Source organism: Toxorhynchites rutilus, chromosome 2, assembly GCF_029784135.1.
Source record: "Toxorhynchites rutilus septentrionalis strain SRP chromosome 2, ASM2978413v1, whole genome shotgun sequence".
In the NCBI taxonomy this organism is placed as follows: Eukaryota; Metazoa; Arthropoda; class Insecta; order Diptera; family Culicidae; genus Toxorhynchites; species Toxorhynchites rutilus.
In genome coordinates, this window is record NC_073745.1 from 162864470 (window position 1) to 162876597 (window position 12128).

At 40.4% G+C, this 12128-nt stretch overlaps 1 protein-coding gene across 10 annotated transcripts in view; it reads left to right on the forward strand.

Annotated features, from left to right (window-relative positions):
• Positions 1 to 5464: 5464 nt before the first annotated feature.
• Positions 5465 to 12128, forward strand: part of LOC129770721 (unconventional myosin-XVIIIa) — a 180754-nt gene continuing 174090 nt past the window's right edge. Inside the window, exons 1-3 of one of the 10 annotated variants that reach the window (XM_055773721.1) lie at positions 5465 to 5600; positions 6178 to 6213; positions 6527 to 6837. In XM_055773721.1, coding sequence (XP_055629696.1) covers positions 6688 to 6837 — 150 coding nt within the window. In that variant the 5' untranslated portion in view covers positions 5465 to 5600; positions 6178 to 6213; positions 6527 to 6687. Of the gene's footprint in view, positions 5601 to 5823; positions 6838 to 12128 lie in introns of those variants that run through there. The other 9 variants (XM_055773716.1, XM_055773722.1, XM_055773717.1 and 6 more) reach the window with 9 other exon arrangements.

Below are 12128 nucleotides of genomic sequence, written 5' to 3' on the forward strand. Positions count from 1 at the left end.
ACTTTAAAACCAAGCAGCGAAATCGGCATTGCAAGCACACGAAAGAGCCTACAGGCGAGTGAACTGAAAAGTTTAAACCCTCTTAAAGCCAAAAAGAAGAAGAAGAACACACGAAAGTAGGGGGAGCTTTTGTTCCCACCGAAATGTGTTCCCTAATAGAGATTTCTAAACCAAGGTGCCTGAAGAAATCGGTATTTCAAATTCATGCAAGTCGGGGGTATTTTTGTTCCGACTGGAATGTGTTTCCCTAACACAGACTTCAAATCCATGAAGCGTGGGGAAATCGGCATTGCGAATTCATACAAATCGGGGGTATTTTTGTTCCGATTGAAATGTGTTTCCCTAACACAGACTTCAAAACCGAGGTTTCTGGGGAAATCGGCTCTGCAAATAAATGCAAACTGCGAGTACTTTTGTCCTCGCTTGCCTTTGTGCAGAGTGGAATATGTCTGTCCTAACATGATCTTCTAAACTTAGGAACCTGGGAAAATCGTGCAGCCACTAGAAGCGAATGAACTTCCCAGTTTCAAGCAAATTCGAGATTCGAGAAGTATGTACACTTTTGGGATGTAAACTTCAGAGGGAAATGTAAAATAAAATAATCGTTTGATAATTTTTTTTGTCTTTATTGGAAAGATTTTCAGCCTTAGGCTGGTTCATCAAACGTTTGATAATTCTTCCGTACATATATTTTGTTCTAGTCATCATACCAAACGTAAAAGGTCTGTCATTAAATTTACTTGTAACGAAGAACAATCAATCACAATAAATGAATTGACTTTACACGGCATTTGTTCATTTTTTTCACTCACAGAGCAAATATATTGAACTCAATTGAATTTGGAAACTGTTTCATTCAATCAAGAATTTGATCAATACAAACGAATGATTGCTAAGCTAAGGTAGTTCTACGTGAACCTTGCGGTTATATCATAGATATAACCCACTCATTTTTTTTTCTTCTGCTACCTGATGCCGTTTTGCGATTGCGTTTGCCACTCGCCACTCGCTGCAACTGCCTGTTGTTGTCTTGGTGTCCACGGAACCGATTGTGTTCTGTTCTGAATGCGGGTTTTCTTATCGTCGCGAGCAGCTTTGCCAGCTAACTCGATAACTTCGGCGGCCGAAACTATATATCGCCGGCTAGGTGGACTGGTGCACTGGTACTAACGCGCTCGGCCTAGCTACCCTTGCGGGGAACTCCAGATCAACACGGTTCGAGCGGGATTTTGCCTTTCCCTTCACTTTTCCTCCTTTACCATGTCCAGACATGGCTGCTTGGGTTGGTTTGTTGATATGTTGTGATGCGAACCGATGTGGTGTACGGTTTGAATGAGAATGATCGTTACGGCAGCGGAGCGGGGATTTTTAAGCTGACTGGCTGGCTCTAGAATTATGCATGCGTCAGGTCAGGTCAGGTCTTGTATTATAGAGACTTTAAACTTTTGCAGTTCATTCGTCTCTAGCCTTGAGAAAGGCCCTTTGAAAACTCTACTCTATTCTACTCCAGCGCTACCACCTCCACCCTCTTGCCTTGAGAAAGGCACTCGATCCCTCGCCGTCCAGCTCGTCCAGCAACGATGTTGTCCAGTCGGTGTCCACACAAAGAATGACGCATGTGTGAGACTGCGACCAATGTTTCGTTCATTTTTGTCTTTTTCCTTTCCAATCGTGCTTCATTCTATTTCGCTGCGGCTCTGGTTGATCGTTTTGGTCGGTACGATTTGAGGAGCACAAAATGGACCAATCAAAAATGGGCACATAGTGCATTTTGACAATGCTTGATATTTCACAATTATTCAATTATTTATCTCAAGAAAAATGAAATGTTATTCGTTATGATAGATGCGTAGATATATTTCCTATCAATTGATGCAAAAACCTTTGCGATCTATTGAGAAATGCTCGAGTTATAAGCGTTCCAAATCTTGCATTTTTTCCTACTTGTTCAGTGCCTAGATTTCCATTTCACCCCCTATATCTTCCGGTTAGACGTAGTCCTACGTCAAAAGGTTTACCTTTGGAATTCAATATCCTATATTTTCTCGTACCATTAAGTTCATGGCGCATTTGATGTCGGTCATCGTAGCTGCTGCTATGGAAATGACGTGAGCATATACCTTGATTTTTATGAGCCTTCCAATCCTTCGATTGGCCACAGAAAAGTATCCATTTATGAAGTCTATATCCATCTCGGGGAAAAGTGTGGTAAACAATGTCCGGGTTATTTTTCGTTATGAGGACCTTGTTTCCACATCCTTTTACTGCACAATAATACGGCATCTGAAGTAAATAAAATATTCACAATATAATTTTGGCATGATAGAGAACCGCGAGGCGAACGATTATCTGTGGAGGAGTTGGACAACATATTTCTTAGACTTATAGCACTTTAATCACACTCACAAGCTCATCAAATCCTCACTGTCCCCCCAAAACTATTGAATAATATGTAATATAAATACCTTATTGCAGCTCTAGTACACTATTTTTCACGAATATATATTTGCTTATTTCTTCCTTAAGGTGGAGGTGGAAGCTAGCCATTGTAGTAGTATAGGTAAACCCTCGTGTAAAAATGGGGTAATAGTGTTTGTGAGAGAAGAGCAAAGCACACGTAAATAGATAAATTCACTTATCAGACTGTGTGGCGCTTCATTGACACAAGTCTTTGAATACATTTGAAAAAAAAAACAAATAACAATTCAATACTAAAGTAAAATGTATGAACGATATGTTCCGATGAACAATTGCAAATATAAATATATATAGAAGGTGCATTTGCATATGATTCTGATTATACGCGAGCGTAACATGAGCAAATTTATAACACATGCGAATTGGGGCACTTTTGGTATTAACAAGTTCTTCCGCATAGTAACTCGATGTTGATAATTCCTTAATATTTTCCTTCGTTGATCGTATTGTTTTCACATATTCACGTTGGAAAGCCTTAACCCTTCTCTTCGTTGGCCGAGGCATTTAGATTGAATTTAATACTTTTCCGTTTACTGTTTTTGAAAGCATAGGCAGCCGTGGCAGTGTTCCGAGCTCTGCAATACAATTTTCTTACCCAATGTTAAAGTTGCTAAAACTTACATTATAGACCCATTAAACGTAAAAATAATAATTGTATTGATATCAACACAATTTTATTCTATTGATTTTCATGACATGGGACGCTATGACTCCGGAATAACATTTTACTGAGTGGTTTTTATAGCTGTTTCGATGATGTTGTTTGGCATCAGTGTCGAAAAAATAACGATGCTTCCACCAATACAAACAAAACCATTGCAGAAGATTGAAAAACGAAAATTTAACTTTCAGAGCACTTGCTCGAGTTTTCCGACGTTCTTCACTATACGGTGCGAAAGCAGATGAAAATTTAATATCTTGTGAGTAATCGATTAGAGTTTGGTTGATATTACTTGATGGGAAGTGTGCGAAAACGATCATTTTCTTCACACTGTTTCGCGAAATTATTGATTTTCGGGCGAGAGGTGAGGGAGGGAGATGAAAGAAATGAGCGCCATTGTGGCAGCCATTTATGGCTAGCTTCCACCTTCACCTTAAGTTGTTTTCCTCAGCGAGTTGATATGAAACCATAACGACACGACCAAGCTACGTCTCGCTACTCGTCTCACGTATTGTCATGAAAGTGTCAAGAACGAAACACCTATTGGCGATCTAACGTACAAATCTACACCTAGGCGGCGCTGCGGTGAAAGTGATGATGGTTTTAAATTTTGCCATGTGAGCTTATGGAAGGTTTGTAGTTTTTTTTCCATAAATTACAATGTTATAATCATAAAAGATTATTTGATTGCGATGAGTTTGTAAGAAATTTAATTCTGCGCAATTTTATATATAACATGTTATTTATTTACCTCTCTCAGTAGTGAAAACTATAAAAATGTTGACAATGGTTGAATTAAAGAAGGGAATTCGAGAGCACAATCAAACACAAGTAGAAAAATGCACGATTCCTGCATGTGAGAATTTGTGCTCTCGAATTTCCTTCTTTAATTCAACCATTGTCAACATTTTTATAGTTTTCACTACTGAAAGAGGTAAATAAATAACATGTTGTATAGAAAATTGCGCAGAATTAAGTTTCTTACAAACTCATTGCAATCAAATAATCTTTTATGATTATAACATTGTAATTTATGGAAAGAACTACAAACCTTCCATAAGCTCACATGGCAAAATTTAAAACCATCATCACTTTCACCGCAGCGCCGCCTAGGTGTAGATTTGTATGTTAGATCGCCAATTGGCGATCTTGGCGATTGGCGATTGTGCTCTCGAATTCCCTTCTTTAATTCAACCATTGTCAACATTTTTATAGTTTTCACTACTGAGAGAGGTAAATAAATAACATGTTATATATAAAATTGCGCAGAATTAAATTTCTTACAAACTCATCGCAATCAAATAATCTTTTATGATTATAACATTGTAATTTATGGAAAGAACTACAAACCTTCCATAAGCTCACATGGCAAAATTTAAAACCATCATCACTTTCACCGCAGCGCCGCCTAGGTGTAGATTTGTACGTTATATCGCCAATAGTTTAGCATCTTGGCGACCCGCAAGTCGTTTGTGTGTGGTACGCCCTCATAAAAATGTGCTCAACTATTTCGAAGCCCATTCTATTTTTTTTTGCCAAGTGTATCAAAAATATAACAGTTCTGGTATTAGGAAACTTTCATCGTAGAAATAAGGGATGCCAGGTGTTTTAAGTTTTCAATTGAGCAAAAATGACCGGTTGCATCCTTTGTTCACAAGATTTTTTCTAAAATTTTATTTATTATATTCTAATAATGTTATAAATTTTTCTAAATGAAGTTATGAATTTCCTGCAGTCTGTAAAATTGGCGATCTAACGCAATACGTAATCAATCGGTGAGACATCTGGATTATGTTTTTGAACTAAGGAAGTGATGATAAGGTAACCTAAAATTCGAAAACAAATAACGTATATTTTACTTCCGGACTTTCCAAGATAGTTCTCGCATGCAGGAACAATGCATTTTTCAACTTGTTTTTGATTGTGCTCTCGAATCTCTTTTTTGATTCAACCATTTTGATTTGATTCAAATTACTGAAAGATGTAAGAAAATAACATGTTATATATAAAATTGCGCAGAATTAAATTTCTTCTAAACTCATCAAAATCAAATTATTTTTTATGATTATAACATTGTAATTTATGGAAAGAATCACAAACCTTCCATAAACTACCATTGTAATATTATAAATCATCATCACTTTCACCGCAGCGCCGCCTAGGTGTAGATTTGTACGTTAGATCGCTAATCGTTATACCGCTGTTTTCTAAAATCCGCGCGGGAGAGCCGCCTAGTCTGTTGCGCTCCAAATCAGTAACTGTTCGAAATAACAAAAAAGCATGCGCATCTGGCATCCCTGTGTAGAACCATTTTCAGTAAAATTACCAACACAACAATTTGCAACATGTAAACATAATCGAGATGTTTTGTTTCGTGCGTTATACTCATTCAGCGAACTAAAATGATTTTATGTGAAGTTTATTTGTTTTGGAAAATTCCAGAGATCTCGTGTGGATAAGTGTATGTTTTAGTATGTTAAAACTAAAAAAAGATTTACATATCGCTTATCATGAAAGTGGGGAGAACAGCTATGCAATGCAGCAGTCAGTGTCAGGCTTTTACTTACGGGTGTATGTGTTTGAGTTCATACTGGTGTAAGGCCTCTCCCTTCGAAAGTTCACTACGCATTGTTGCTCTGTGAAATTGATTGCTACATTTTGCAGTGTTACTGTTAGTTTGGAAATACAGACGAACTATGATTTTAAATTCAATGTGACCATGTAAATCGCAAATGGGATGGAATTTTCAAAATCATCCAGGTTTTATGCAATTTGTTTCGGTAGATTAATACCGAAACAAATAGTCCAGTTTTGAGTGATAAAGACAAAAACAAATCTGAACGTCAAAAATGAACCAACACAAATTCGAAAATGTTGTAAAGCCACCTCTTACTACGCTAGCATACAGCTGGCCCAGTAGGACAGCGTGCGAGAGTGACAGAGAATACGACGAAGCAGTTTAGATGGCAAATATCGAGTAGCTAGTAATATTGATGTGTTGTGATTGTGTAAAATACAATTGTGTTTCGTATTTCCAGCTTTCCAAAACATTGATCAGAGAAGAAAAGTAGAATGTATGTAAATGTGGTTGAAATATTTATGAACGATTTCTGAATATTAATTCATCAGACGATATTCAAACAGTGAAAATCTGAATCGTTTTTAGGATACATTCCACTCAGTTATCTATTGGCAAAGCCAAAATTGTGACGAAAGGTGTTTTGAGAATAAGGAATAGAAAGTCGTATTTGATTACTCATAGTTGTGGAGAAAGAAGAAAATGTGTCGTGATACGTGATGACAGATCAAAATCATTGCAAATTGTTTCTAGTTTGCGAATAGATAGTAATGTCTGCTTCAAATGCTCATTTTTCGCATGAATGTTAGTTGTTTTTCCAGACCCTCAATCAATGCAAGTGTTTGTGAAGAAATTCGTGTGTGGATATCGGACCTGGAAAAAGTGATTTTCTAAATAATTGATGTTTGCTTAGTATTTTCTGAGAAAAGAAAGAATTAATTCAAAGGGCGTATCTGACAAAGGCTCGGATATGTTTAATTTCATGAAAAAGGGTGTTGGAGTGGGTGACGATCGTGACGAAAAAGAACGCCGGAAAAAAGAGAAAAAACTCCGAAAGGAGGGCAAAGGCGCTGGCGTATCTGGAAGTATGAGCACAGAGGAGCTGTTACGCTTAGATGAGGTAATTACTTACTACGGAGGCATTTTTCGTTACAAATACAACCGCGATTGGAAATCAATAGATATCCACCACTTACGACTCTCGTATATTTATGGTTTCTATTGTCTCAAGTGTACCGGGCTGGGTAAAGGGCGTGCCCTTGAAATACTCATACTCCATGTCCAACACATTTCAAACCAATATTTTGAGATAACAGACTATTTTCTCTTCTTGTTATCTATGTAAATGCTTATACTTTAAATTTCATAACGACACATTCAATAAATTTTGCACATGAGGACGATTTTCAACTTGAATATTGCAAAAAAAATAAACATAATGAAAGAATGTATGTTCTTAAAATATACGTTAGAAAAATTCACTTCGACGTTGTAGAATATATTAGGCCGATAATGCATTGTCAGGTCAAATTAACAATTCAAAAACATGATTATAATTCAAAACTACAAATAAAATAATTGAGTGAACTGTATAGTGATGTTCTCTATTTTCAATTCACTCACTCATCAAATATCATTAAACATTCGCATATAGTTGCTCACCAAAATAGAACTTTATCAAAGACATGTCGTTGGATGGCTGATTAAAAGCTGAAACGTTAGAAGCGTTGTGGGGATACGACCGGAGTCGCCGACTATTATTTTTCAAAAATATGGAAAAATGAATATAAAAATCAGAAAGAAATCGGGATAGCCCATATTGGGTTGTCCGGTAAGTTCCCGACGATTTATGGGAAAACAAAGCATCATATTGTATCCGGTTCCATGCTGCTCGCTCTCAGCTCTCTAGAGCACTGAGAGCACAAGGCAGACAATCGGATATCCCCGTCCGGGATATCTTAGGTAGCCGGGATCCTGATCTTCTGCTTCATCTATACCTGTTCCTCAGAAACGCCGATGTCAACGTTTAATGATGTTTCCTTCGTTGTGTCCCCGTTTCATATCCCTCCTATCCGATCGATAAACTTTTACTTAGTCGCGGCAATACATACACACACTCTTTACAGATGCACGGGCCGAAGGTTGTGCAGTCCACTGATTATTCAACAAGAGTCAAAGGTTGTACCGCTCATGACAACTCTACACGAGCTGATGATTGCGCCGGCTAGTGACCGTTCTATCCTGGATTCCTCGAGTCGAGAAAGACGCACCACGCTAGATATGGGGTACAGACAAGGGGGGCGTTGCCGATTAATGGTCAGCTGCATCCCAATAGGAAGTATCCCGTGTCGGGCACACGTACAGAGCATCGAAGACTGCGACATACCAATTATGAGAACACTTGTAATACTAACCTCGAGTCAACCGCGAGTAATCGGTTACATATTACTAACATAGTCTAAGCAAACATTGTCAAAATATTGAACTCCCGGCCCCGTTAGGCTGACGCCATATGAGCCTTAATAAAATATATATTTTGGATAAAAAAAAAAGCATCATATTTATAGACAGATAAATGCATAATTTTGTTCCACATCGCTTGGTTCATCGAAAACTGTTCACAGTATTTTCTATACTGTCCATAGAATCGAAGTGTTTGGCGTTGTGAGTATTTCACAGGATTCTGAACCTATTCATAAAACAATCTGAAGGCGCAATTGTCGGTTAGTTCAGCTGGTGGGATAGCTAGCTAGGATAGCTCCCTAGCTAGATTCCAAAATAATTTACAATCTGGTCAGAAGGCATGAAGTTTACCGTTACCCTGATGGAGTACGACGCCTATCACATTGATTAGAGATGAAACGGATATCCGGTAACTATGACTAACTAACTATGAATCATTATCCGACCGGATACCGGATATTTGAAAAAAAAAAATCCTTATTAACATTATATAAATTATAACACAAAAACATATGAACATCATTCACACGTGATTAAAAATAAGGTTTCATAATTACTCACATGTCAAAATTGTTATTAAAATTGAATTATTACTACCTCATATCAACGTTTTAATCATTTCGTTTAACGTTTCGATGAAGAAGGCAATGAGCTGTTATTCTCAGAAGATTCGTCTCAAGATATTTTTGTATTTTATTTATTTACTATGACTCTACATCCCATTGAGATTAGATCTGATTCACTACTCTTCTCCAATAAACCTAGTCCATGGCTGCAGTTCTCCAACTCCCGGCTGCACCGATTATTGCCAAGTCCTGCTCCACCTGGTCCAACTACCTCGCTCGCTGGGCTCCTCTCCTTCTTGTTCCTACCGGATAATCTTGCAACATGCTCTGCCCATCGCACTCGTCCAGCCTTGGCGACTTTCTAGATGCTGGGTTCGCTGTAGAGTTGCGCCAGTTCGTGGTTCATTTTCCTTCTCTATACTCCGTTTTCCTGTACACCACCGTATTTTGTTCTGAGCACTCGGCGTTCGAAAACTCCGAGCGCTTGTGAGTCCTCTTCAAGCATCGTCCATGCTTCGTGCCCATAGAGAACAACCGGTCGAATTAGGGATTTGTACATGGTACACTTCGTACGGGGTCGGAGCTTGTTGGACCTCAAGGATTTGCGGAGCCCATAGTAGGCACGACTTCCATTGACAATGCGTCTTCGAATTTCACGGCTGTTATTGTTGTCAGTTGTTATCAACGAGCCAAGGTAGACAAATTCCTCCACCACCTCGAGCTTGTCGCCGTTGATCACAACACTACTACTGTTGCGACAGCAGTGAAAGGCAACGCACTGATTTTTGTAACGAATATTTATTTACTGTTTCAAACTGCAAGTTAGTTAAGCATTAGTTTTAGTTTAGCTTTATAATTTCATTTGCTTACATTTTCAGTGGTCCTTCAATAGGTTGGCCTTTCAATTTACCGTCGAACTTCAGGTTAGATTTAGATCCTTTTCTAGTTCGTAAGTAGATCTAGAACTAGATAATAAGCTTGAAATCCAATTTCACGTAATTTTCAAATTGATTTAAATAAATTTACAAAACTATTTCACCGCACATGAGATATGTTTTCTATTGCTTTGTGTATACATTTCTTTTCTATAGCCCCAATTCATCACAACATCGCAGCTGACAGTTTATCGTTCAAGCGGTGGAACCGGTAGAGACAGGGTGGCCAGCTCGACGGTACCGTTGTCAACATCCTCCCCCCGGTGCTTCCCACCGTCTCCTGGGACAGCACGAGCATCCACGTCGAGCACGGCGAGTTTTGATGTCGGCCGCCTGAAGATTCCCTGTTGCGTTCGCACTAAGGCTTGCCGAATCATGCCGTCACAGCCTTGGAAGACCTGGGTCACTTTGCCTCGGGCCCATTCGTTGCGCTTTCCTCCGTCTGCAACCAGCACTAGATCGCCGACCTGCAAAGGTTTGGTTTCGGCGAACCATTTTGGTTGCCTACGGATGACCGGTAGATATTCGATCAGAAAACGCTGCCAGAACTTGTCCAGTTGCCGTTGAATTCCACCCCAGGTTTCCCGCAAATTATTTTGGGATTCGCTAATCCCCACACCAGTCTGCTTCGCTCCACTAGAATTTCCCAAAAGGAAGTGATTGGGTGTTAAAGCTTCTGACTCCTCGGAGTCAAGGGGTAAGTATGTCAGAGGCCTCGAATTAACCGTTCTCTCCGCTTCTACAACCAGCGTTAAAAGTTCTTCATCGTTTAATTTCCCCTCCATGTATGCATCCTTCATAGCCGACTTGACAGACCGTACCAACCTTTCCCAAGCGCCCCCCATGTGTGGAGCCCCGGGAGGTATGAAACTCCACTTCGTCGTTGTGCTGGTGAATGTCACAGACAACTCTTTGTCGATCTGCTCACGAAGTATACGTTCCACACCTTGGAAGTTCGTACCGTTGTCGCTAAAAATTTCCATTGGCGACCCTCGACGACCGACGAATCGTCGTACGCAGGAGATACAGGAAGCCGTTGACAGACTATAGGCAACTTCAAGATGAACAGCCCGAACGGTGAGACACGTAAAGAGGGCGATCCATCTCTTCACGTTCGATCTTCCAACTTTCGTCAGGAACGGGCCAAAATAATCCAGGCCTACGTAGGTGAACGGACGGTAATGCATCGCTAGGCGGGCAGGAGGAAGTGCCGCCATCGGTGGATTGCTGGGACGTGCCTTGCGGATCTTGCACAGCTGACACTTATAGACCACTGACTTAACAAGCTGACGTAGACTCGAGATGGTAAAGCGCTGGCGCAGTTCGTTAACGACGGTTTCGTTGTTCGCATGTCGATAGCGACGATGATAATCTTCCACCAGAAGTCTCACTGCTCGGTGCTTTGGTGGCAGGATGAATGGAAACCGGGCATCGAATTCCAATTCTTTTGCCGCAGCTACACGACTTTGTTGCCTCAGCAAACCATTTTCATCTACTGCGGGCATTAATTGGTACAGCTTGCTGTTTCGATCAATGGACCCATGACCTTTTTGTTGAGAATCTCTCTGTTCAAGAACCGCCGTTTCGTCTGGATAGCTTTCTCGTTGGACCAGCTTCATTATCGTCCGTTCAGCGTCGAGCAGTTCAGCTTGTGTAAGGGATCCGCACCGCTTCTGTTCCGGTTTAGAGATGTTGAAGAAGAAACGTAGAACGTAAGCCGTAGTGCGTAACATCCTCTTCCAGGTCGAAAATCGTTCGAAATCCAGCACTGGTTCCATCGCGAAATGAAACAACACCGAAGGTCTAGCATCTTCGGTTGTCACCTCCACCGTTCCAGTCATTTGCGGCCATTTCTCCTCGGGAAGTCGCAGGAAATCCGGCCCGTTAAACCATTGGCTATCTGAGTGGAAATAAGGTCCTCGGCCCCACTTGGTAGCTTCATCTGCAGGGTTAAGTTTGGACGGTACCCACCGCCATTCACTGACATCCGTGATCTCCAATATCTCGCCTACCCGATGAGCTACGAAGGGTTTGTAGCGTCGCGGGTCCGACCGTATCCAAGATCTTGCTGTCGAAGAGTCTGTCCAAAGGAATCTCTTGGAGAACACAACCGGATGATTGTCTTGCACGAATTTAAGAAGACGCGCCCCAAGGACGCATGCTTGCAGCTCGAGCCTCGGGATGGACATCGGTTTTAGCGGAGCTACCTTGGATTTTCCGGAAACTAACACACAGTCGCCTACGGTCGTTCGGATATAAGCTGCACACGAATAAGCAATCTCACTTGCATCGACAAATACGTGAAGCTGAGCATCCTCATACGTGTCTTCTGTGGCTCGGGGAAAATAACATCTGGGTATTCTCAATGTTGAAATGAACTCTATCATCCTTGTCCAGCGGTTCCAGTTTTCGAACACTTCATCGCTTACTGTTTCATCCCACTGCGT